This window comes from Zonotrichia albicollis, chromosome 15 (genome assembly GCF_047830755.1).
Source record: "Zonotrichia albicollis isolate bZonAlb1 chromosome 15, bZonAlb1.hap1, whole genome shotgun sequence".
Classification (NCBI taxonomy): domain Eukaryota; kingdom Metazoa; phylum Chordata; class Aves; order Passeriformes; family Passerellidae; genus Zonotrichia; species Zonotrichia albicollis.
This window is the reverse complement of record NC_133833.1, coordinates 14434632-14459639: the sequence shown is the minus strand read 5'-3', so window position 1 is coordinate 14459639 and position 25008 is coordinate 14434632. Positions and strand designations below refer to the sequence as shown.

At 43.6% G+C, this 25008-nt stretch overlaps 1 protein-coding gene across 4 annotated transcripts in view; it reads left to right on the top strand.

Annotated features, from left to right (window-relative positions):
• The first annotated feature begins 5698 nt into the window (after positions 1-5698).
• Positions 5699-25008, top strand: part of SLIT3 (slit guidance ligand 3) — a 482838-nt gene continuing 463528 nt past the window's right edge. For all 4 annotated transcript variants that reach the window (XM_074552528.1, XM_074552527.1, XM_074552531.1 and 1 more), the window contains exon 1: positions 5699-5883. In XM_074552528.1, coding sequence (XP_074408629.1) covers positions 5699-5883 — 185 coding nt within the window. The remainder of the gene's footprint in view (positions 5884-25008) is intronic.

Sequence of the window (25008 nt, the reverse complement as noted above, 5' to 3'; positions counted from 1 at the left end):
CAATCATATTTAATATAATTTATTATATTAAACACATCAAATATATTTATATTAAATGTTTAATATACTATATATATTATATACAATATATAGTAGATAATATTTATAGTATATTATATATTATTTATTATATATTGTATGTAATATATTAAATATATTTATAATAAATTTAATATATATAGTATACTATGTATATTATAAATATTTTTATAATGGGTAATATATATTATATTATAGATTATATTACAGATTATATTATAAATTATATTATATTATATATTTATTTTATTATATATGGCTTATTATATATGGCTTATTATATTATATATTTAAATTAATACATTTATACTTAATATATTAAATATATATTAAATATATATTTCAGAGATGATATTTCCTCTATTTCAGAGGAAGCAGTAACCTTCAGTAGTGTCTTGGATCCGATGACTGCTTTCATTTTACAGTATTTTAGGATCAGTACGTACTTATTTTAATAGGCACAATATTTAATAACGGAGGCACAGGTACAAACATTATTTGCTAAGCTGAACTCGCCCTTAACAAGGAACACAAATCGCTGTTTTCTCGGCTAATAGAGGAAGGATGGAGAGGGCTCGGGGACAGCGCTGCGGCCGCGAGAGGGCACCGCGACCCCGAGGCAGCGGCGGCGGCACCGGGGCAGCGCACACCGAACCCAGCCTGGTCCCGGCTCCTGGGGAATCCCAGCTCCGGTTCCTCGGCCTGGACAGCGTGCCCGAGCCTTTGCTGTATGTCCTTTTTAGGCAATGTGCTCGCAGACTTTATTTAACTCGCCGTTTGTCGCTGCCGCCCCGGTGCTTGCATCAGGGGATTTAAAATCAGGCGGGGTTTGGGATGCGCGCATCAGGCTGGTGGTGTGAGGAAGCACCAAGTGATGTCTGATGTGATTGAGAGCTCCTCTTTGAGCTGTTCAGAGAGCCCTGTGACTTGTGATAAGATTCAAGGCTTGATTCCTTTGAAGCGATCAAAATTAGTCATTTCCTCTCCACCCTCCTGGTTGCTCTGCTGTGCAGGTAGTCCTGCAGCACTGATGCTCTTTTGCACTTCAACCCAAGTGCCACATGCTTGGATTCCTTTCATGGCTCTTACTTTTTGCCCATAAACTTTGAGATTTCAGGGCTTCATCCAGTTGACCACTTCCCATCAGGCCTCTAGACAACTGACTATTGTGCATGCTAAAAAATGAGCATTTGGGAGCCATCAGCTGCCCTGCACATGTGCAGGCCACATGCACAGCACCAGTGCTGCGAGCCCTGTGCTTCTCAGACAAGCCACACTTGCTGCACAGCGTGAGCCTGTGCACGACTGCCCAGCAAGTCCCCAACAAGGGACACGGTGACGTTATGTGCGACACACCATGTCATTTATCTTGAAATTAACTCCAAACACTTGTGCTTGCGTGTTTTGCGAAGAATGCGTTGGAGGCTCACAATTGTCCAGATTTCTATTTTGATATTTCTTTTTTTTTCTGTCTGGTTCTGCCCAACCTGCTCTCAAAACCCAGCTTTCCTAGGCTGGTATGGAGAGTGCTATTCCAAGGAAATGATGGTGGGTTCCTAAGAGAAGGGACCTACAGAAGTTCTTAGGTGGCAGCACTGCTTGAATGTAGATATACTCTGAACATCAGCTTAGTAAATGTCATCCCATGCTAAGGGGAAAAAAAACAAAGCTATTTTTTTCCTTACTTGAAAACAAATATTTACGTATTAGTCAGTTTTCAAAGATGTTCTAAGCAGTGAACTACTAAGTGAAACTATATTTCTTTGTAGTATATTTCATATTGCAGAAGCAGCAGGCAAGATTTAAATCTCCACTGAGCAGACAGCACACCTTTAATAGTAATTTTGTTTGTAAGGGGTTTTACATATATGGAAATGTTGGTAGTGTCTAATACTCGAGGAAATAGTACAGATAAAAGCTGTCCAGCTTTGGATGGCTCCTAAAAATAACTTGCCTAAATTTGTATTTATATTAGGAAGAAACACTTTATTTATTCAAATTATCCAATAATTTGTAGCTTTGTGCAGTTTTGTGTTACACTTGCTGTGCTGACCTCTGCCAATGCCCCAGAAAGAGAATGAGGAGTGACTTGTTTGCCAGCCTGTGGCAATTGCTGTGAGCCAGGAGCCATGGGATGTGTGTGAAGGAAAACCAGCAGAGTTAGCACCCTGCTCCACTGTGGTGTGTCCTGAGATTATGTGGCCATCTCCCTTTAAGAGCTGTTTTAACTGGAATGCAGGAGAATGTGCCTCTCAGCTTTCATAAAAATTAAATATGTTTCAGGGATAGGCTTGGCTTTTGGCTCATCCGTTTTTCTGCCATTTAATCAGGTTCACTTGTCTTTCAGGGAAATTTTATTGTGAGGGATTACCAGTGAAGCATGGAATATGTCAGCTGCTTTGGATGACAGTGTTGAAGAGCCTTTAGGGATATTGTTTTTTGCTATGATGTCTGCATTACCTATAATCTTATTTACTGAGCATCCAACAGCTCCTGTACCCCGATCCTGAGGCGAGGGGTGTGTGCCTCTCCTTAGGGCTGTCTTCAGGGCTGGGGAGATGATTGCTAGTGACCTAGAACAGGAAAAGGAGCCTTTCCTTGGAATGATGGCCTGGCTGCCAAGGAAAGTCAGGTTCCAACAAAAGTATTTTCACTGTCAGAATGAGCTAAGGGCGTGCACCGTCCGTCTGTGCAGAGGAGACTTCAGAGCTTTGCGAGCACTTTGTCTTCCTAAGCAGTGTAATTTCTGTCTTGCCTGGCCTGAGCCAGCTGTTCCTTGTTCAAGAGCTGATCTCTTGTAGGCTCACACTTGACAGAGGGTGCTGGCCTCAGAATAGATAGTGCTGAGTGTTGGTGACATGCCTGGGGCTGGCTGTGCCTCGGCTCTGGAGAGGGAAAGGAGAGGGACACAGCTCTGGCTCCCTGGTTATCTCTGCTGCTTTGGGCTCTGTGAGGATGGACAGGGCTCAGGGGCTTTGCCCCTTTCTTCTGCCCATGCTGCTGGTCAGAGTCATTCCCTTCTGCCTCTTGATCTGGGAAGGGAGAGGTTAATTTGTGATCCAGGCAGGGTGATGCACGCCTTCCCAAACCTTTGATTTCTGTGGATTTGGGATGAATGAGGGGATAGCATTTTCTAATCTTTTCTGAAGCAGCAAAAAGCTCAAGGGGTGAGAGCTGAGTCCCTTTGGGCATTTTCCAGCCTTGTGGCACTTGCCACTGAGCCTCTAGGGCTGGATATTGCTGCATAAGGGCCACTGCACTGAGCTTTGGGTTCTTGTGTGAAGGGTTCAATCTCAAGGCTTGATTAAGGTGGTCTCTATAAACAGAAATTTTCATGCAAATAATTCACTTTTATATGAGAAAAACAACTTTCTTGCTTTTTCAGATGAAGGCCAGGGGAGCTGAAGGTTAACTTGTGGTCTTGCTTGTGCTCTTTGACAAATTTGCCTTCACTGAGAAACACTTGAGTGTCAAATGTTTTCTTGTTACAGAAGGCAGTAGACAAGTAGCTGCTTTGCTGGCTGTGAAGGGGAACAATTCACTGGTTTGAGCAAAAATAGCCATCCAGGAGGGCAGGGATGACTCAGATAATTCCAAATTTAAATAATCAAAACATGAAGAAAACATTGCCAGAAATTAACAAGTTATTTAGGATTTGCTACTGCAAACTTGAAGGCCATATCTATAGCTTGTGGAGAACATCTTACAGTGGTTTTCCTACTAGTCCTTCACTTAAAATACTTAATTTTTGTAGAAAAAAAAAGATGAGAGCATGTTTTGGACACAAGCTGAGAACGTGAGTCCTAATGTAACTTACTCATGTCAAATCTTTGGAGTGCTGTGAGGGTTTTGTGGCTATACTGGCCATGATCCTTGTTGAAAACTTTGTTACCCACAGGACCAGAGCCTAGATTCCATAGTCAGGGACCACAAGTTTGTGATGCAGATAAAGAACAGATTATCTGTGTTCCCAAGTAAGTTAGTCATAAACCAGTCTTTTGGACTATTTTTAAGTCTGTGAAATAAGAAACAAGGTTTATTGAAACAGGCAGATGTTTATGATGTGCAGCCATCAGCTTTATTTTGGGTCAGTATGTCACTGTGTGTATGGTGTACTACAGAACAACCCTGCCTGCTGAGGGCCAAGGCTTAGCTTAAAAAAAAATGCCTTGTGGCAGGACTTGCCATTTTCCCCGTGCTCTGGGACTTTGGGGGCGCGCTGCCTTTTTTGGCCCTCTTTAGGTAAAACATCTGAGCCTTAATACGCACCAAATCAGAACAGGATGACCACGCGCAGGGACCCTGCTTTTGTCTTATTAAGCAAATTTTTCCAAGTTTCAACTTTTGGTGCTGAACTTCAGCACTGGGAGCCCAGCAGCGACCCCAGGGGAGTCTCGGGACGGGAAGGACTCGGGCTGGGGCGGGACAGGGACGGTGCCGGTGTGCGGGGAGCGCAGCCCGGGTGTCCCTGGAGCGGGACAGGGCCGGTGCCGGTGTGCGGGGAGAGCATAGCCCGGGTGTCCCTGGAGCGATGTGCGGGGACCACAGCCTCGATGTCCCCGGCGGAGTGCGGGGAGCCCAGCCTGGTTGTCCCCGGAGGTGTGCCGGGAGCACAGCTCGGGTGCCCCGGTGTCCCCGGCCGAGCAGCCGCCGCCAGGGGGTACTCGGCGAGAGCGAACGCGGCCAACAAAAGGCGGCGGAGCCTCCCCGGCCGCAGGGGCAGCGCGGGGCCGCTGCGCGCCCGTTCCCGTGCTCCTGCCCGCACATTCCTTCCCGAAACCCGAACCGGGGCTGGGGAGGGGGGCTCGTCCCCGCTCCGAGAGTCGCGTCACCCCGCCGCGGCGCCGGGCGGGGAAGGGAAGAAGGGGCTGCGAGGCGCTGCCGAGTGCCCTCCGCGCTGTCCCCGGGCCGGCCCCGCTCCGCGCTGTCCTTGTCCCTGTCCCGGTCCTGTCCCGGTCCCCGCGGGTCCCGAACTCGCGGCCGGCGGGCCCGGGCCGGGCGGGCGGTGACGTCAGGCGCGGCGGCCAATGGCGCGGCGGGGGGGGCGCGCCCCGCTCCATCCCCGCTCCGCGCTCGGCAGCGGCGGCAGCGCTGCTCCGGCACGGCTCGGCTCGGCACGGCTACAGCACAGCTACAGCACTGCCCGGCACGGCTCGGCACAGCCCCGCACGGCCCCAGCACTGCCCGCGGCGGGGGCGGGCCCGCGGCGGAGGGGTCGCTGCGAAGCCCCGGCCGTGCCCTCCGCGGGTTACCTGCCCGGCCCAGGTGGGGCGGTGCAGAGCGGAGGAGGCTGTTTTGGAGGTTGCCGCCGCTCCTGATGGATGTTTTGTGTGTGTTTGCCTCCGCTCCCGGGTTCTCTTTCATCTGAGGACGCATCTGGCTCGAGCTCTGTTAAACTATCTGCCTTCTGGTACCGTTCGTAGATAACAGAAAGAAACCTGAGCCCGAAAGGCAATTCCCCACCTTCTTCCACCTAACGTGACCTTCTCGGGCGCCTTTGAAGCTTTGCTGGTGCTCCGGCGATGATGGCAGTGGTGGGTTCCCTTGGGCTGTACTAAGAGCCTCTTGTTTTCTTTTCCCTTTTTTCTTAGAGGCATTTCATCTTTAAGGGCCGGCTGCTCTTGCTCACTTTTTATACCCACCGAAGCCATCGAGAACCATGTTGTGTGGTGGGAGAAGTGCGTTTCTGTGCCTTGGAACCATCCTGAGCTTTTGGAGCTCCCTGAGTTGGATGCCTGTTGGAGGATGCCCGCATAAGTGTACGTGTATCGCTTCCAACGTGGATTGTCATGGACTGGGACTCAAAACTGTGCCGAGGGATATTCCCAGGAACGCGGAGAGGCTGTAAGTAAAACCGCTAAGGGCTTCTCGAGCGCTTGTAGCAACACCTGGGACGAGTTTCCCAACACCTGCCTATCAGTGCAGAGCGCTCGGTAACAGGAGTTTCAGCAATCCAGCACGGATTAATGTTTTCAGGAGGGAAGGGGAGGAGCTTTTCGGGACTCGCAGCGCTCCTGCCGCTGTGCCTTTGTACAGGCGATCGGTTCCAGAGTTTCTCGGGAACTTTCAGCTGCCGCCTGATCGGGTTGTGCAGTGACTTGCTTGAAATGGAGTTGGGAGCTGTACCTGGAGTGCTCCCGGCTGTAATCGCTGTCAGTGCAAACACCAGTTAAATATGCAATTAGAAACCTGGATGTTTTCACCTGGCGGCTGAGTAGCAGTTTCTCCTTACTTTCTCAGCATGGTGATTTCATCACCATGGCAAACCGGCTGCTTCCATAAACTAATTCAAACGGAGAAGTCACATTAAGCAGCCTCTAATTTCTGTTTTAAACTGCTGCGGGGAAGCGGGGTATTCAATTTTTAATCTGCCTCAGGGTTTATGATAGCAACGTAACGCTGTGGGGAGCACGGAGAATAATGAATGTGCTCGTAGCAAATCCCCCGTATTGCAAGTTCTCGGGAGTTTTTTAGCTGGCTGTTTTTTTACTCGCTCAGTGAGTTCCTAGGGAGAAAGGCTGAAAGCAAAGTTGAGTTCTCTGATAGAGTTCTGGCACTCGCTCGGTGCAGGGGACGGCGTCTCTGACGTGCCTTAATGCATAGCAGATGGCACAGCTCGGAGTGCCCGGTGCGAGATAGGGACACGGCCGGGGGGGGGAATGTTAGAGGGACATGTCCAGGGAGGGGGATGCTAGAGGGACAGGTCTAGGGGGGAATGTTAGAGGGATACATTCATTGCAGGGGGGTGTCAGAGGGACATGTCCATGTAGCAGTGTTAGAGGGACACATCCAGGGGGGAATGTTCAAGGGACATATTCAGGGAGGGATGTTAAAGGGCTACCCTAATTCCAAGGGGGAGTGTTAGAGGGACGCGTCCATGGGGGCAATGTTAGAGGGATGCTTCCAGGGAGGGATGTTAAAGGGACATATCTGGGGGGGATGTTAGAGGGACACGTTCCTTAACATTAGAGGGACACATGTTAAAGGGACACGTCCAGGGGAGATGCTAAAGGGACATGTCCAGGGAGGGGTGTTAGAGGGACATGTCTATGGGGGGGATGTTAAAGGGACGCGTTCATTCCGGGGGGAATGTTAGAGGGACATGTCCAGGGAGAGGTGTTAGAGGGACATGTCTATGGGGGAGATGTTAAAGGGGAACGTCTTGGAGGGAATGTTAAAGGGACACGTTCATTAATGTTAGAGGGACAGGTCCAGGGGGAAATGTTGAAGGGACGCGTCCACGGGAGGGGTGTTAGAGGGACACGTTCATTCCAGGGGGGAATGTTAAAGGGACATGTCCAGTGGGGGAATGTCAGAGGGACATGTCCAGGGGAAAATGTTAAAGGGACACACACGTTTATTCCAGGGGGGAATATTAAGGGGACATGTCCAGGGAGAGGGGTGTTAAAGGAACATATCTGTGGGGGGGAATGCTAAAGGGCCACATCCAGAGGGGAATGTTGAAGGGACATGTCTATGGCGGGGGGAATGTCAGAGGGACAGGTCCAGGGAGGGGTGTTAGAGGGACACGTCCGGGGGCGAATGTTAAAGGGATACGTTCATTCCAGGGGGGAATGTTAAAGGGACATGTCTATGGTGGGGCAGAATGTTAAAGGGACACATCCAGAGGGGAATGTTGAGGGACATGTCTATGGGGGGGAATGTTAACCAGGGAGGGGTGTTAAAGGGACATGTCCATGGGGCATGTTAGAGGGACACGTTCATTCCAGGGGGGAAGGTTAAAGGGACATATCCAGGGAGAGGGGTGTTAAAGGGACATGTCTGTGTGGAGAATGTTAAAGGAACACGTTCACGGAGGGATGTTAAGGCGCCATGTCCCGGGAGATGTTAATCCGAGCCCCGGCCGGGCTCCGCAGCGCGCTCCGCTCCGGGGTGACCCCAGGAGAACGCACTCGGCTGCGCCTCCTGTGGGTTAGCCCTGACTTCAAATGTTCTTGAACTTGTAAGCAAATGCTGTAGATTGTACGGCCTGACTTCCTGTTTTATTTCCTTCTGGGTCATAGACTTGGGGAAACTTCAAATTCTCAGGCAGCTTTTACTCGGAGGAAGAAAGCTGGATGAGGTTACTAAGCAAACAAAGTTTGTGTGCAAAGAGCACTCCTAAAGGCTAAGTTCTGTCCCAGAATGAAATTTTATAGAATGCTTGGCTGTTTCTAAATGCATTTTATAGCGCTGAGAGCTCTTAAATGATAGCAATATGCAGCTTTCTTACTACATTATTCTACAAGCTTTAATGTTTTGTGGCCCTATCAGCCCTCCGTTAACCTCAGCTGTGTGAGCAATAGCTTTCAGATGTCAGTGCTAGAGAAACCTGAACTTCTGTGCCTGGAACTGTGTGCTCTAAAATTGGTGGGTAGCAGGCTGGCATTTCAGAGCCAAAAAAAACCCCAAATCTGGAACAACAAACCCCACAACAAGGCAGAACCAGGGGAGCATGCCAAGAATGTGTGATAACACGGGTGGTGTGTGTGCTTCGCTGGCGAGGCGTGAATGGCTTAAAGAGTTAAAGGCTGGAATTAAACTTTTAAATTGCTGGTTAAAGTGATTCACAAGCACAAGGTTAGTTGGCCACCTGAGAACCATTTCATAAATGGTAATTTGTTGTAGCTGGAGTTTCAGGGGGGCTGGATTCGTGTTGTTACTGGGTTTCATTTGTGAGAATGAACATCACAGAGATGTGAACTTCCCTTGCCTGCTGCAGGAAGCTGAGCCAGAAGAAGAAAGCTCTTGGCTTTGGCAGGCTAAGTGTTAAAAACAATGAAGGAGAGCATGATCATTGTCTTGGTCTTGTTCTTTTTGGTGTTATTTACAGATTTAAATTTTAGATTAATGGCTGCAAGAAGAACAATAGTAGCGATTTCACAATATTCAGTTTGAACATTTAACCTCAGAGATACCACCACTGATAAATGTGAAATGTAGCTGCGTTGGGTGGTTTGTTTGGGGTTTTTTTACATATATAAATAGTGTATTGTTGGATCATTCAGTGGCTGAAACCTTGTGGAAATAGGATACAGAAGGTCATGCGGTAACACTTTAATCTGTATTTTAAATACTGTTTTCAGTTTTCATTTCTGTCAGTCCATTGTGAGCCTCTCACTGCTTTTGTGGCATTCACCAACATCTTCATTACAACTGTTTTAAAGCTTGTATCAGTTTCTTCACATCTAGATTTCTACTAATTGCACCGACTTGGGCTTTCTGATGTAAGCGGTAGAGAGAAAAAGCCTCTGAGTGTGAATTCTGCTCATAGGTGAAACGTCAGTCAGCCACAGGATATATCAGAGTATCTCATTCTGCCCTGTGCTCCACAGCAACCTGTAACTATTTCTGACATAACAGTGGGTTGATGTGTAATCTTCTTACTCGTATGTTTAGCATGTAAATAAGACCAAATTGATCCTATCTGAAATCACAAAAATATTTTTAATCTCAGAGAAATGTTTATATGTTGGGAAAATAATTTTAACAAGTTTCTTGGTGGCCACACACGAAGTTCCTTTTTAAACTGTTGTGCTCTGGAAAGGCATTTATTTCTCTCTGCATTCTCCTGAGCTAAAAATTCCACATACCTGTTCAAGTCGGAAACTTTTTGCTTTAATTAGTAAAAGATCTAATGGCAGCACTTAAAATATTTTGCCACCGAGCTTGTAGAGTTATGTTTGGAGAAATGTTACAGATTGTTTGGGCTAATGGAGCCAAGTTAAATATTATTCAAATTTGTGTTAATATGAAACCCAGGAAAACTGAAAATATGACATTAAGGAAACAATGGGAAATATCTTTAGGGGGAAAAGAATTTCTTATTGAGCAGTTCTATTAAATGAGCTAGCTTTGAGTACTGATTTTTCATGAGGCATGAGATGCATGCTTGATTTCTTTTTTTTTTGTGAACACTTTGAAGATCTGGAGGTTCCTACGTGTGATTTCTACCTTGAAGGAAAGCCACAGATTAACAGTGATCACAGAAAGAGAATTATAAAACAATCCCATACTTCTGTTTTTAATTTTTACAGGCTGATCTTTAATAGTAACTTGGCAAATATAGCAAGTAGTGTTAGGTTTGTGCTGCAGTTTTTACCTTGTGATTACATTCCATGAAAGTCTTCTAATTGTGTGGTTGGGATGGAAGCTTTGGCTCACCTCTCATGGAGAGCTAAAAGGAGGTGAAAACTGTGCAGTGAAATTACTCAATCTGGAGAAAATAAGTGGTGAAGCAAATCCTTGTCACTTCCAGGAGCAACTTGCAATTATGCTTTTTCTGGAGAAGGGATGCTCAGGATAGGCATCATATTCCATATTTACAATATTTCCTCATATTGCAGAGTGTGGTGCTCCACAGGGCTCCTTGAGCAGGATGGCAGAGCTGCCCTCGTGGTTGTTGTTGGTATTTACTGATCCCTTCCACACTTGTGAGCAGCTCAGCACCTCACCAAAAATAGAAGTTGATTGGTTTTTTTGTGTTTTGGAGAAAAACTGCTAATTTATTAGATAACTTCTGGAGTGGGCACAGTGGTTCTTATATTTTATTTGGGCAATTGATAAGATATTTTGACCTAATAAAGGAAGAAAATTTAAGGATATGTAAACACATCCATGAGAATCCCAAATATTTTACCTTTCTGGAATGTTCCTTAGGATTGCTCCATCAAACTCTCATAATCAGAGTTTCCTTAATGGTGCTTCACTTCTCAGATGTGATTATTTATATAATTTCCTTCAGTGGAGTGCTTTCTATATATGTAGAATATCACACATGTGGCTGTATATGACACTTAGTAATGCTGATAGCCAGGTTTAGTTTGAGATGATGCATAAATGCAGTGAGCACAGATCAAAGCCTGACAGCTGAGTTTTTCAGCTCTGAAAGGAACCAGTGATTCTGAGAGAGTGCTCAGAAGTCTTCTGGGTCAGTGTCTGCCTCCTGCTTGAATGTGAAGCATGAGCGTTTGTGAATTTCCTCCCATTCATGCCTGGTTATCTCCCTGTCTGCCAGCAGCACATTACATATGTATAGAAGCTTATTTGGGGAATTTGACCATGTTTGAGTTCTTGATGAGTTTGTTTGGTGGCTTAGGCTCTTGTTTAATTGATAGCTCTCCTGTGTTAGTCATTGTTTTGTTTTGCCTCTCATTTGAAGGATTCTTTACCTTGCTAAATTGATAAAGCTTGCAGGACTAATCTTTTCTGTGCTTTGTCTGAGCAGCTAAATTGAGTGTGTCCACATTTAGGTGCAATTTAGAAGCTTAGTCATCTGCTTACTCCTGAGTTTTCATGTGGTCTGGGGTTTCTGTTACACAAATATATTATTATGGTGGTTTTGGCCTAGGTGCATGGAGCTGCTGGAGCTGCACTGGCTTGTAATAAGTCTTCAACTTCCTCAATTCTGTCTCCAAATTAAATCTAAGCTCCTGTCTTGAATGCTTCCATATTCCTGCAGAAGGAGATGTTAAACACATGCAAATATAATTATGTGACTCTTACACTGACATTCTGCTTTTCTAGAGCTCTTCCCACTGGGGATTACCACTCATTTGTTTGTAGTAATTGTCTCCAAAACCTTGCATGGAGCATTTCTCAGATATTTTTTTCCCTAGGTCATGTGTCAGTAAGTGGATGTACATGGCTTTAAATTGGAAAACTTGCTCTTGGAGAGACTGATCCTGGGAAAAACCCACTGAATTCTCTGATTTTATGGGGATAAATCCCTTTCCTAATGTAACTCTGACTAGCAGTGCTTGAATAGATGTTGGCACAGACCTGGGTAGGATCAGTCTGGTGCAATTAAATCTGTGACAAGGTTTTGAAGTGATGGGAGCAGGAAGGAGGATGGAATTAGCTGCTGTAAATTGGTAGCTGCAGAAGCAAGCAGTGGCCATTGTCATGTTGCCTGTATTTATTTGCACAAATTTGGATTATATTTTGAGATGAAAGAGACCTGGCTACTTCCTGCAGGACCTTTTAATGAGCTTCTCTGAGACTATTTACTTTTATTCATATTCTTTCTTTTGCAGCTGGGTATTGATTCATGCAAAGGAATTAGGCCAAAGGAAAACTGCCCCTCTGAAGAGCAGCTCATGTCTTTTAGGAAGTCCTGAAATCCAGATGATGATATTTTTTTTGTACCCCTGGAATTTGTGCACTGTATGGTTTTGGTGAAGCATGTGGCCAAAAATACAGATGCAGCTTACCTGTAGGGATGTGAGGCCAATAAAAAAAAAGTAAATCCTGATATTCTTTTGTTGGCACTGTAGTTGTATAAATTTCCTTGTATTTTACAGTGATAACTACCTGTCATTTTTTGCCATGTCACTGCCAGATACAAACATTTCCAGGCATGTGTAAAGCAAAAGCAGCTTGTCCTGCATGGACATTAACTGTATTTGTTGTATATTTGTTGTCTGTGTTTTCAAGAGTATTTAGGCTACTCCTCAACTTCCATAGAGAGAGAAAAATGATTTTTTCACAGAAATCTCACAAGATGTTTGGGGATAATGATAATGGGGGAAAGGACTTGGTTCTAATGAGGGTATTCAGCAAATAATTTCAGTGATTGCATGTAAAGAAGTGAGTTTGTGCAACCAGGATGTGTTCCCTCCCAGGAGCTCACACCCCAAATGACTTGAAGCTTTGTTTTCCCAAAACCCTTGATAAAGTTGTGTTGCTGGATTTCCCACAGTGTGGAGCAGCTGTAGGAATCCCCTCACACATCTTGAGGTCCCACTGCTCTCTGAAGGGATTTCTCTTTTCCTGTTGGGCTTATTGTCCATCCTGCAGGGCAAAACAAGGAGGAGGAGACACAGAAGTTTGTAACTTTGAGTGAGGAATGAAGATAAGTTTGGGGAGCAAATCCTAAGTGAATCTCAAAGAGCAAAGCTTTTCCAAGGAGAATGATGTTGGCAACACCATGAAGAAGGGCTGACTGCAAGGGATGTGGGCTAGAGGCTCCTTCAGGGGATTGTCTGTCTGTCCCTCCATCCTGTTAGAGGGTGTAGATGGAGCAGTGGTGTTCAGAAAATGTTATCGTAGTTTTGTATATAGTTTATACTAGTTTATAATAGTTTTATTCCCTGTCCTCTTGTGAGGTCTGAGGGTCAGGCTGGTGGAAATGTTCCTCCTGTCCTTGGCTCCTTTCTGCTCTGGGGTCACAGGAAACTTCCAGAAGTTCTCATTGACTCTTTATTCTCATTGCTTCAGCATGACACAGTATGGATTTTGATCTGTGACTGCTCTGGTGGCTCCCATCCCTCTTATGGGACAATTTGCCAATATCAAAGCAATATCAATTCCACTTTTTTGTTTGTTGTGTAAGTCATATTTAGGATAAGAAAAGGCTGGGTTCCAGTCATGTTTGGGTTGCAATATGGCCCAGGCTCTGTTTTCAGTATTTTTCAAGTCTTTTCTCCAGAGATCTGTAATGCTTTATTTCCAAGTCTGTTTTCAGTGTTTTCTAGTCAGACATATCATCATTTGAGATCTTGAATGGATCTTGTCAATAGCAAGAACTGCTTCTTCCCCATTAGCAAATGGCCTTGTGAGCACCTGGCAGTTTGTCTAATGGCATTAAACACATCAAAGGTAGGGGAGCAGGTCTGTGCTCTGTACTCAGCAAATCTGAGATTGAGTTGAAGGCCATCTCCACAGAAAAGGGAATTTAAGAGGCTGATTCTTACCTCTGCCAGTTATTTTCAGCTTTCTTTTTCCCCTCTGCAACTGAATCTGGTCTGTCAGTTGTCTCTGTCAGAATAAATTTTTGTATTTTGCTTTTACACCATCTGTTTGATGGCTGCAATATATGATTTTTATCTTATGATTGATAGATTTCTGGAGCTCTTAATTAGATTTTTACCTTTCTATTTGTGATCCACTTCTTTTTCTAAGACCCTAATTTTGTCTCTCAGGTAGAAATGAGACTGTAGCCATTGCTTCAAATCTCCTCTGCTGTCACTGCTGAAGGGAGCATTTGCAGTAAACATGAGTGTGGTTAAAATGAGACAGAAAACCCAGTTTTAAAGCTGATCTTGTCTTCAATTTCCATTGATCAGCCTTCAAATCTATCTGAAATTTGCTTCTAAATTAATTATAGAATTGATGTTCCCATCAGTTTGTTTTTACCTGTTTTCCTCAACAGTTGCAGAAATTATTCTTAACTTTCTGTCACAGGGACTCCTCAGGAGAGTCCGATGCTGTGCCTGCCTTTATTCCTGCAGAGGGATCAGCCTGGTGGAATTAGCACCAGGGTACTGATAAAGTTTTAAACACCTGTAAATGCTGTTGGAGTGCAGCAGCACTGGGGATTTTGGGACACAACAATATATAGTAGATTATATAAGTTATATTATAATATATGTAATACATGGGTTTTTTTCCCTGGTGGTGCCTCACTGGCTGCCCTGGTCAGTGTGGTTTGCGGCAGCAGTGCTGGATTTGGGAATTAATTTGAATTAATGTTTTATTTGGGAATTAATGGGAATTAATTGTTGTATTTAGGAATTAATTACCCCTGTTCTGTGGTGTGGGGACACAGTGGTGACATGGTGCTGTCTCTGCATCCCTGCAGTCACCCACAGCACAGCACACAGGGGCTGCCTGCAGTTTCTCAGGGTGTTTTCTCTGCACCTTTGATTCTGCAGAGACACAGATTGGTGATTCTGTGTCAGCCAGGGCTCCTTGGGAGGGGAGGACAGGCTGCTCTGGAGCTCAATGGTTTGGGGATCAGTAACCCATTTTTAACAGCCTGTCAACATGCCTGTAGAAAATGCGGGGAGGATGGTGCTGAGCTCCATTTCTGATGGATTTATTCTTTTTTTCCTTCCATTGTGATGCAGTTTCTTGAGAGGAACTGCCCTTGTTAAGAAAAAAAAACCTAAATCAACAACAATAATTCAAAAAAAAAACAAAACAAAAAAACCCCAAAAAACCACCAAAAAACCCCAAAACAAAACAAAACAAAAAACCAAAAAAAAACCAAAAAAAAAGGCCCAACCCCCCCCCCAAAAATATATATTAAAAAAAACCCCCAAACTAAAAAACCCCCTCCAAAGCCAACAGTTTGTTTTACAAAACTTGAAATTAACTGTAATTTTAATTCTATCAGTTAGAAATCCAGAGTGCAAGTTAGGCTGTGTTGGATGGAGGGCAGTGCCTGCTGCACTCACCGGTTCTGTTTCCTCCCTTTGCTCTTTTTTCCTTGCAGAGAATCCTTTGGGAAATCTTTGTTTGCACAGTGCTCAATGTGAAGGGATCTCGAGCTGTTGTGAGGGTGCTTCTAGGCACGATAACAGAAATGGTGATAAATTTCATATTAGTGGAGCTGAGGTTCTGATCTCCAAAATCACAGCGCAATCAAATGCAGCTTTTAATGTGTGTCTCCAAACTTTATTTCAAGAGCTGGATTCTGTCAAGGTTGGCAATTTCAGTCTGGGGAGAGAGGGACAGAATAGAGGGGAGGAGTGAGAAATCGACTTTCGTGTGAAATGTGTCAGAAGATAAGTATTTTACTGTTAGGAAGATAACATTTTGATAGGAGAAGCAAGGTGCATGCTAATAGTTAGGGGACTATTCCAGAATCCTTGGGCCTTTTTTTTTTCTGTTGATCTTTTCCTTTTCTCCTGTGGCAGGTAAGAATGTGATAATTAACTGGTGCAGAATACAAGTGTTAATAGACTGTGAGCTATTTCTGGTGTACCCAATAAATAATCCTGAAAGTTCCAGAGGATGCCATGAGTGAGCCTTCCTCACTTTCTCAGCTCAAAGTAAAACCAAGTATTTTAAGGCAGTTTAGCAAAACTGTCCTATTGAATTGTCATCTCTGCCATTTTCTCTGGGTGTGCACTGGGCAATATTGAGCACTTCTTCAAATATTTTAGCAGCTTTTTAAGTTGAAGTACTTGGTTGTCTGTCTGCCTAACAGGGTTTTGGGTGTCAGCATTAAATGCAGCGTCATGTGTTACAAGATACCAAACTAATAAAAAAATGTAACATTTCTTGGAGAAGTTTTTTCCACAAATAATTTGTCCCAAAATAGAAAATATTCCAGTTCCTAACTTCAATTTGTCTTTAAAGATCACAAAAGGTTTGTCCAAAAATAGCAGACTCTTCCTTAGAATTTTATATTGTTCTTGGGATGTGCTGTCTTATCCAAGGTGAAAGAACAAAGAAATCCTGCATTGTTACCCATTCCCTATGTACGAATAAAATTTAACTTTACATTAATGATTTTTTCCAATAAGGAAACAGCAAACAGCAGTTTGCCCATTCTCTCTGGTTTAGGACAGTGTGTAGCATAAAAAGTTCACATAGCAGATGTGACCAGAGGACATCGAGCCCATTAAAGTAATCCTGCAAATGCATGCACTGCTTGTCCACAGCTATGGAGACAGCAATGTTTAATTAAAGCAGTTGTGTTGTTTAAATATGACTCTGAGAAATTCCAGCAAGGAGAAGATGAGTCCAGTTTGTGTCTTGTGCCTTCCTGTTTGTCCTGGAGCACGTTTTGCCTGGACTCCAGTGGGAACTTAACTTATGGATTTCCTCCAATTTTGTCTTTTGTCTGTGTGATGGTTTTGTTTAGACTGGGGAGGCATTATATTAGGGAGGTTTTTTTGAAATGCTGATTTTGGCAAAACCTGGATGAAACATCTTTGTGTGGGGAGGGCAGCAGTGGTTGCAGCATCCCTGAGCAACGTGGGAGCCTCTGGGTCACAAACTCGTGTGAAATTGTTGTAGAGTGGTGAGAAATCAGCCTCATCCTCTTGAAGTGGTGGAGCTGGTTGGAGGTGGCGTTTGGAGAACCCAGCTGGGCACAAGAGAGAGCTCACTGTGAGGCAATCGTGCATTTCTGAAATGCCTAGGTAAATGCAGCAGGGAGGTTTGCTGGAAACCAGAAAAAAAAAAATGTAAAAAAAAAATGATGGAAGGGAAATTCTTGAGCAAAGAGAACTTGTTTTCCAGAAGTGGAAATAGATACTGAGAAATAAGGCCCTAAGGGAAGGGCTGGCTCTTCAGAGAGATGAAAACACACATCTGGATATAAATTTCTCAGATAAGAATGTGAAAGTGTAGGAAACAGCCCAATGATCCTTTGGAGCTTTGAGTTTTAATAGATAACATGTGAAAAGGCAGCAGAAGATAAGGAGCAGTCAGAAGAGTTTTATGGATTTTTGGGGGTTTGTTTGGCATTGGTTTTGGTTTATGTTCATTTTTTCCCTCTGGAAAGTTTTTTAGCTAATTGCTTATGAAAGTTTTTTAGAAGATGAAAATGGATTTTTCCCACTTAATCCCAGTTAATGTTTACTTCATTTTATGGAATAGATAATTTCCAAGCTGGTTCTTCCATAGCCCTCATGTGTGCAGCAGGGTTTCTACAAAGTGGTTTTATAAGCACAAGGAGTTTCAGTAACTTGAAACATCAGATTTCTTTGCAAAGGCTGTAGGGAAACTTGAGTTTTGTGTTCATTTAGCAAACACTGTGAAATCAATTCAGCTTTACTGCAGCATGCAAAAAACCAACAGTGGGATGAGGATGGGGGACAAGGAAGAAAGTTGCTTGTAAATTGGTTGCAACATCTGGTTGCTAACATCAAGTCAATACAACCCTTCCTTCAAAATTCATTTTACATATTAAAACTGTCCTACACATTTTATTGCAATGTTTTGGCTTCCTCTGCTCCTCAGTGGCCTCTGCAGACATGTTACACTCAGTGTGCTGGTGCTAGGAATGAATAGACTTGGTGAAACTGGATGCTTTTTACATTAAAAAACCCAAAGCCCTGAACAGCAACAAAAAGAAAAACCCCAAACATAAACAGAGATCTCTCTTACCTTTCCAGGAAAATATCTGGGAAGGGTTTCTAGTCTGTGCATGTCTGAAAGTGAGCAGGGTGATGAAATCAAGGCTTGATTTTCATGCCAGGCTTCACTAAAATAATTTGTTTGTTCGTGGGATGTCTTTCCAAATTATCAAGGATTTACAGCAGTGAGGAGCAGGTGTGAAATATTGCAAGTCTGAAATATCAGGTTGTCTGCATTAGTGGAGAACACCCAGACACTGCAGTTTATTCACGGTGATCTATTCAGTCACACACCACACTTAAGTGAAACACGAAATTAAAGCAAAGTGTGCTTTGCTGAAGTTTGCAGCAATGCTTTTTGCCCAGATGAGTCCAGAAGTGTCAAACACTGAAGCACATCTCTGTTGATATCCTGATGAGGTTGTCCATGTGGTAGCTGAGTGAAAATATGGCCCAGGGAATGTTTGACCTGGTCTGATTTCTGCCTGAGCTTTGGAGCAGCCCTGGGCTGGGCTGGCCACTGAAATCCCTGCAACAAGGACATGGGAGAGGAGCTGCAGTTGGAGGAGTTAAGTAGGAATGGCTAAACTAGATCAAGAATTGAAAAGAAGTAAAGATGTTTCCTTTTATATGTGCAGTTGTTAACTTTGGGGTTTAATTTTTAGTATGAATGGAAATGATGCTGGAGCTAATCTGGCACAGAACTGTACTTGCTGCTCTTTGTGATGTGCACACTCTGCCTTCTTCATATTAAACCATGTAGCAACTGTATTTTAAAGTATTTTCTTTTATGCATCATATTTAAAGTTTTCTGCCATTGCCTGAACTCACCCTGAAACAAAAGATAACAAATACTTGTTTTACCTTTTCCTTTGCAGAAAATGCAGAATCACTAAGGTTGGAAGGGACTTCATGACATCTCCTGGTTCAGGCTCTGCTCAAAGCAGAACATGGAATTCACACAGAATTCAGAACATTCCATCCAGAACATGGAATTCAGACAGAAAATGTCTGTTTGGGTCTTGAAAAGCAGAAATTGCCTCCTGTAGTATTTTCAGTGACTTTTCCAGTGCCAAACTGAGGCTGCTGCTGAGCAACCTGCCCTTTGCCATTTTGTGCTTTTTAACCTTTCCAAGGCAGAGGTGACATTTGCCTGTGTTGGAGGTGTCAGGGCTGTGTCAGCCTGATCTCTGCCCCTGCAGCTGTGCCCTGTGTTCCTGCAGGCTTGGTCAGGAGCTCTGGGAACATCTAAGGGATGTTTGACCTGATCCTCTGCCCCTCCTGGCTGTTCCTGTCCTCTTGGACACCAGAACATGGGGGGCTGTGCTGGTGAGGGCTCTGAGCACCTCGGTCTGTCACTGAAACATCACTTTTTGTTTATTATTTTATTATTTAGGTTGAGGAGTTAGGGCATGGGTTGGGCTTGATGGTCTTGGAGATCTCTTCCAACCCAGTCATTCTATGAATTATTTTATAGCTGATATGTCACAGACACATTTTATGAAAAATCCTTTCCTTAAGATTTTTTCCTCCTGAGAAGCTGAGAGGCTTCAGGAACAAAATGTAAACATTGGTTATCTACGGCTGTGGAATGCAACAGGTGCATCTGTGATTGGTCTCATGTGGTTGTTTGTAATTAATGGCCAATCACAGTCAGCTGGCTCGGAGAGAGATTCTGAGGCAGCTGCCTTTATCATTCTTTTTTTTTCTATTCTTAGCTTAGCTAGCCTTCTGAGATTAAACTTTTCCTTCTATTCTTTTAGTGTAGTTTAAATGTAATATATATCATAAAATAATAAATCAAGCCTTCTGTAACATGGAGCCAGATCTGTGTCTCTTCCCTCATCCTGAGACCCCTGTGAACACTGTCACACTGATGCACTGCTGGGAGCTTTTCTGGGTGACCCTTGCCAACTTGAGCTCCAGATGAGCTCAGACTTTGCTCAGACCATCACTGGAGGTTTGGGCAGTGTTGAATTAAATTAGAGAGGTTTCCTGCACCCCTGGGTGCTGATTGTCCTCTCCCTCCTGTGCTGGGGCTCCATCTCTCTCCCTCCTCAGCCCAGGTGTGCTCTGGCGCTCAAAGTGCCAGCACAGCCTCACCCCTCTCATTGCTCCTTCACTGACTTTCTTGCTGACTTTCATCAGGCACAGGTGACAGAGCCAGAGCAGATCTGGAGCACATCAAGAGCAAGTTCAGACTCTGGGGACAGAGGTGAAGGACACAGGAGTGTAAAATGCACTGTTAAACATTATGCTGTCAGCATAACCATTCCTTGATGTGGGTAATGAAACCTGTACGCTCTGATTATTAGACAGGAATTCCTGCAGGCTGAGACATACATGTATTTCCTTGGAAGAAGCAGAATACTTGAATTACTCAATCCATTATGCTGCTTTCTGTGGGCCTTGGTGTGACTTCCACTGCAGTCTGCTGTAGGGAATTCAGCCTGGAATTCAACTGCACAAGTTGCAAAAAGTGAAGGGTTTGTTTTTCTCCTGGATATTTCTTAACATTTGTAGTTTGCCAAGTTTGGGGTTTTTTTTGTATTTTTATAAGGATGAGGGCAGAAGTGTGTTGTCTGCAAGCAGTTCCAGATCATTTGGACACTTAATGTGTGTTATTAACCCAGCACTGCTGTAATGGGTTTAAGAATGGACAGCTTATTCACTAAATTAGGGCACTTAACCTCCAAGGTCCCTTTTTCTCATTGTTCAGACAGAAAGAAAACAGTCTGACTCATACCTGAAAGTTTTCTCTAATCAGAACAGAGCATCTAACCTTTTTTGAATTAAAAGCTGTCGTGTAGGTGTGTTACAAAACTGTGATGGACTGCAGCATGGGGTTTGCACACTCCAACTATTGTGTGGCTGTTTAATTGCTATTTAAATTTTCCTGAGGACTGAAACTATCCAGGGTCACACACGTGGTGTCCAACAACTGCAGCAGAAATTCAGAAATGTTGAGTAGTGAGTTGGTTGGTACTCTTGTATAAGATGTCCACATTGCTGGATCCCAGTGTTGCTGTGTGGGTCTGTGCAGTTCCTGTTGCTGAAACTGTGCAGAATATTTGGAAAGCACTGGTGGTTGTGGCAGGGCTTGTTTTTTTCTCTCCTAATGTTTTTCCACCTCTGCCTTGTTCTCACTGCAGGTCAGGGAAGGGGATCTGTGGTCTCCAAGCTGCTGGGTATAGTTTGCAGTAGGATCTCCCCTTAACTGTTTTTAATTTAATTCACCAAACCCAGGTGTTTCTGCCTCTGTTCAAGAGACTCAAAATAGTCTCTTTCCTGTCCTGAGAGCCTGCACTGACCCAGGATTTTAGATGGGTTGTAAAAACTCACAGGGCAAGACAGCAGTGGATTATTCCAAATTCTCAACCCTTCTGTGTGTGGTTGAGGTGCCCTTTGCTGCTCCAAGGGCCCCTGCTGGAGTTTTGGGGCACAGAGGGGCTCCAGGAGGATTTGCTGCAAAGCATCTTCCTGCTCATGCCCTGCCCCACCTGGGCTTGTTGCATGGGTTTATTCCCTCTCAGGTGGAGGACTTTGAATGTTTTTCTTCTACTGAACTAAATGATGGGAAAGGTTCAGAGAGTGCCAGTCTTTCTAGAGCTCAGTAGAAATAAAAATAAATTCTCATGCTCCTTTGCAAAATCAGCTGATTATAAGAAAAAAATAACAAGTCATTATACCACAACAATATATATTAATATTGTATATATGCATAATATTGGATATATATTGTATATGTAGCATATATTTATTTGTATATATAATTATATAACAATGGTAGTACATTTCATATCTTAGACATGAAATGTGCTATTTTTAAAAAGTGTAATTACCTCAGCTGAATATGATTTTGAAGTTTTTGTCCTTCCTTGGAAGTGATGTTCCTACTTGCCCATGTGATTTGGAAACTAGTGGGATTTGTGTATTTCATAAAACCCAGTCCCAGGAATTCATTTCCTGCATTGCAAAACTGGAGATGAAAATATGTTCAATGTGAAGATATGCAGATTGTGCTGCCAGAGGGCTCCAGGATAGTGTTATAATTGAGTAGTTTATCACAGGAACTTTGAAGTTCTTGGATTGAAGGCAAAAGAGAGAATTGCCAAGTGCTTTCTGTTGGGAATTATGGTCATTTAAGGTTAAGAGGCTGGTGGCAGTTCATACCCATTAAAGAAAATTAGCTACACAGCAGAAATCCTGGAAAATGGTTGAAATAATAAAACAGACACTGGGTGTGTGAGGACTGGAAAGGGCAGCCAGAATCTGCTCTGTGGGTACATTCACACATGGGAGTGCATTTTTGTCCCTTTCCTGGTGCTGGTTTTAGCATGATCCCAAACCAAGAACCAAAGCACTCCTGAAGGGGGAGGCTTTATTGAACCTCCAGCTTTGCCTCCAGCTTTTAACTTTGCTAAAAATCAAGGTTTTCCTCATGGCTTTAAGTTTCTGGAGTGCAATAGATCAAGGTCAAGGGTGGAAAATGCATTGCTGTGGAAGATGCAGGTTTGTTCCAGCTCCAACAGGTGCTCTTACCTGGGTAAGGGGAAAAGAAAGCACAGGAAAATTTCCAGGGGATGACTCAGTTGCCACTCAGGATGATTTGGGCTGACCAAGTCCTTCAGCAGGGCAGTGGCACAGAAAAAAACCTCTTTTTCTTAGGAGTGAGGGCTGCTTCAGGTACTTAGAGGAATTCGGCTAATGGAAAAGATCAGCAACTCCTTAGAGCCAGGAATCTGGATTAATTCATTATCACTTGGGTTTTGGCTCCCATGTTTTCAATGTGGATTTGCCATTCAAAATAAACCCTTTGGAATGAGGTACAGATTAATCCTAGCAAAGGATGTGTGCTGTCACTTCAGAACAGGTGCTCTTAAGTTTCTTGGGAAATTATTTTTCTTCTGTTCTTCATGAACATTTGGAAGTTGCGTGAGTTGTGTCCCTGGTGAGGTTTGTTTTGATGGGAATTCTAGATGGTGTGTTGGATCCTGACCTGTTTTTAGGGAGAACAAGAGAGGTTTTTATTAGTTCCTAACTTTGTTCTGTGACACACAAATTTTATGCATTCCTTCTTGGAAAATACAAAAAAAATGAGGTGAAGAGAAATTCATCTTCCCTGTAGATTGTGGGGTGTTGGTTGACTCAAGATTCCTTTCATAGTGTTGGGTTCTGGGCTGATTTGTTTGTCCCTACTTTGAACTGGTGTGTGGTAACCACTTTGAAAACGTAGCAGGAACAGAAACTCAACTTTGTGTTTGAGGTTCTGTGCCTAGAAATGAATATTTACCTAACTTAGGAAGCAGCTGGACAGGAAAGAATCCTGGAGCTGTTTAACTTGGGTAAGAGCTGTTTTTTGAAGTGTATGGCAGTTCATTTTTCCTTAAATACAGTTTCCCTAGTGCTCTTATTGAATTCTTTATTGATGTAAATGAAGAAATATCTGAGGACTACAATTAAGTCTGGTGCTCCTTCTCCTTAGATGGCAGGTTATTTTTGTTTTCCACGGGTTTTCATTTTGTGTAATGTTGTCTTGGGTTAAAGACAAATAATACTAATTAGACAATAAATGTTTTTCAAACTATTGGCTATCTAGGATTCATGCTTGTCACTGAAATGCAAAATCAGCTACTGCCATGAAATTATTGGGCATCAAGGATCTTCAGTTTTGTTGTCAGGAATGTCACTGTTTGCCAGATGGGCACCCAAGAATTCTCTGAAAGAGAGGCAAATTTATTATTCTTGAGCACTTATTGATAAATGGCTTTAACCAAGTGCAACAACTGTGTTCCTTTTAGAAAGGGAACTAAATTTAGCCAATTTATTTTCTGACCAAAAGGTAACAGCATTAGGCCTGAAGTCTGGTAGTTTTTCCGATAAGAAAAATATAAAAGAAAAGAAATTGTTTGTTTTTTTTTTAAAGCACAAAATAGACCCTTGTCTTAAAGCCATCACAGGATTTGCAGGAAGAACATCAGAATGAGTGTGTGGTGTTCCCATGAGCTTGTGCCCGTGTATCAGAGGCTGCAGAACCAAACCATTGCAGAGCTGTAGAGAGAGAACTGGCTTGTGCTTTAAGAAGAGTCTTCAATTTGCCTGGAGAAGCACAACTGGGCAAGCAGAGCTCTGAAATGAGCAGCTGATTCAAGGACCTCAAACCCACAGTCTTCAGGATGCTGAGGAATTAAGTTAGGGATTGACCTGGGTATGTTTGAGATTCACAACTTAGATGAGGGCCCAAAGTTTATTATCCAATTATCTTGGATATTATAATAGAGAGTGGGTTCAGATGGTAGCAGAATAAGCTCTGGCTACAACAGGAACTTGCTACCATCTTGTAGTGTTGCTTTGAATTTCTGCATCCTTGTACATAAGAGGATTTGAACGTTGTATAAGGTATTTCATTTATATATCCACCTTCTGAATTATTGAGCTGGAGATTGTGCAAGACTGCAGCATCTGATTGCTGTTGTTCTTGGCTCTCCTGTAAGAGCTGCTCTGCTCACTGTGGGGTGATGGGGTGTCAGATCAGCACCAGGGAGGGCAGGGAGGCTCCAGGCTGTCCGGGATGAGGGGCTGTGACTGCCAAGGCAGCAGAGCCAAGGCAGAGGCACAAAGTGTGAGGAGACAAGTGGATTGACTTCTCCAGCCATGAACTTCAGCCAGCCCAAGGAAGAGAGAGGGTGGGGGCTGAGACAGCGTCCGGATGTTTTGGAAGAGTTGAGTGGCTGAGCAGAGTAATTATCAACTGAAATTTAAGTGATGTAGCAGAGGAAATCTGCGCACTCTCCTGGGAATGCTGGTGCTTTAAGACACTGAAAAGTCTGTCTTGAATTCACTTGATTGTCTTTAGAGAAGAATGAAAGATGAAGCAATTCAGAGGAATTGTTGCAATGAAGCAGGATTTGCTCCAGTTGCTCCAAGCATCCCTGTTTGTAATAAGTGTGTATGTTGTGTGACTCAGTCTTCAGCATCTACAAAATATGTGTTGAATTAAATTGTTATTAGAACATAGCAGGACATGTTTATGAGTAAAGCTCCCTTAATAGCTCATCTGAACTCACTTTCATGATGTCTTGTACCATTCTAGTCCAATTCATGTTTCTATTCTCACTGAAATAATTCCTTCCACGTCTGTTTTCTTAAAGCTACC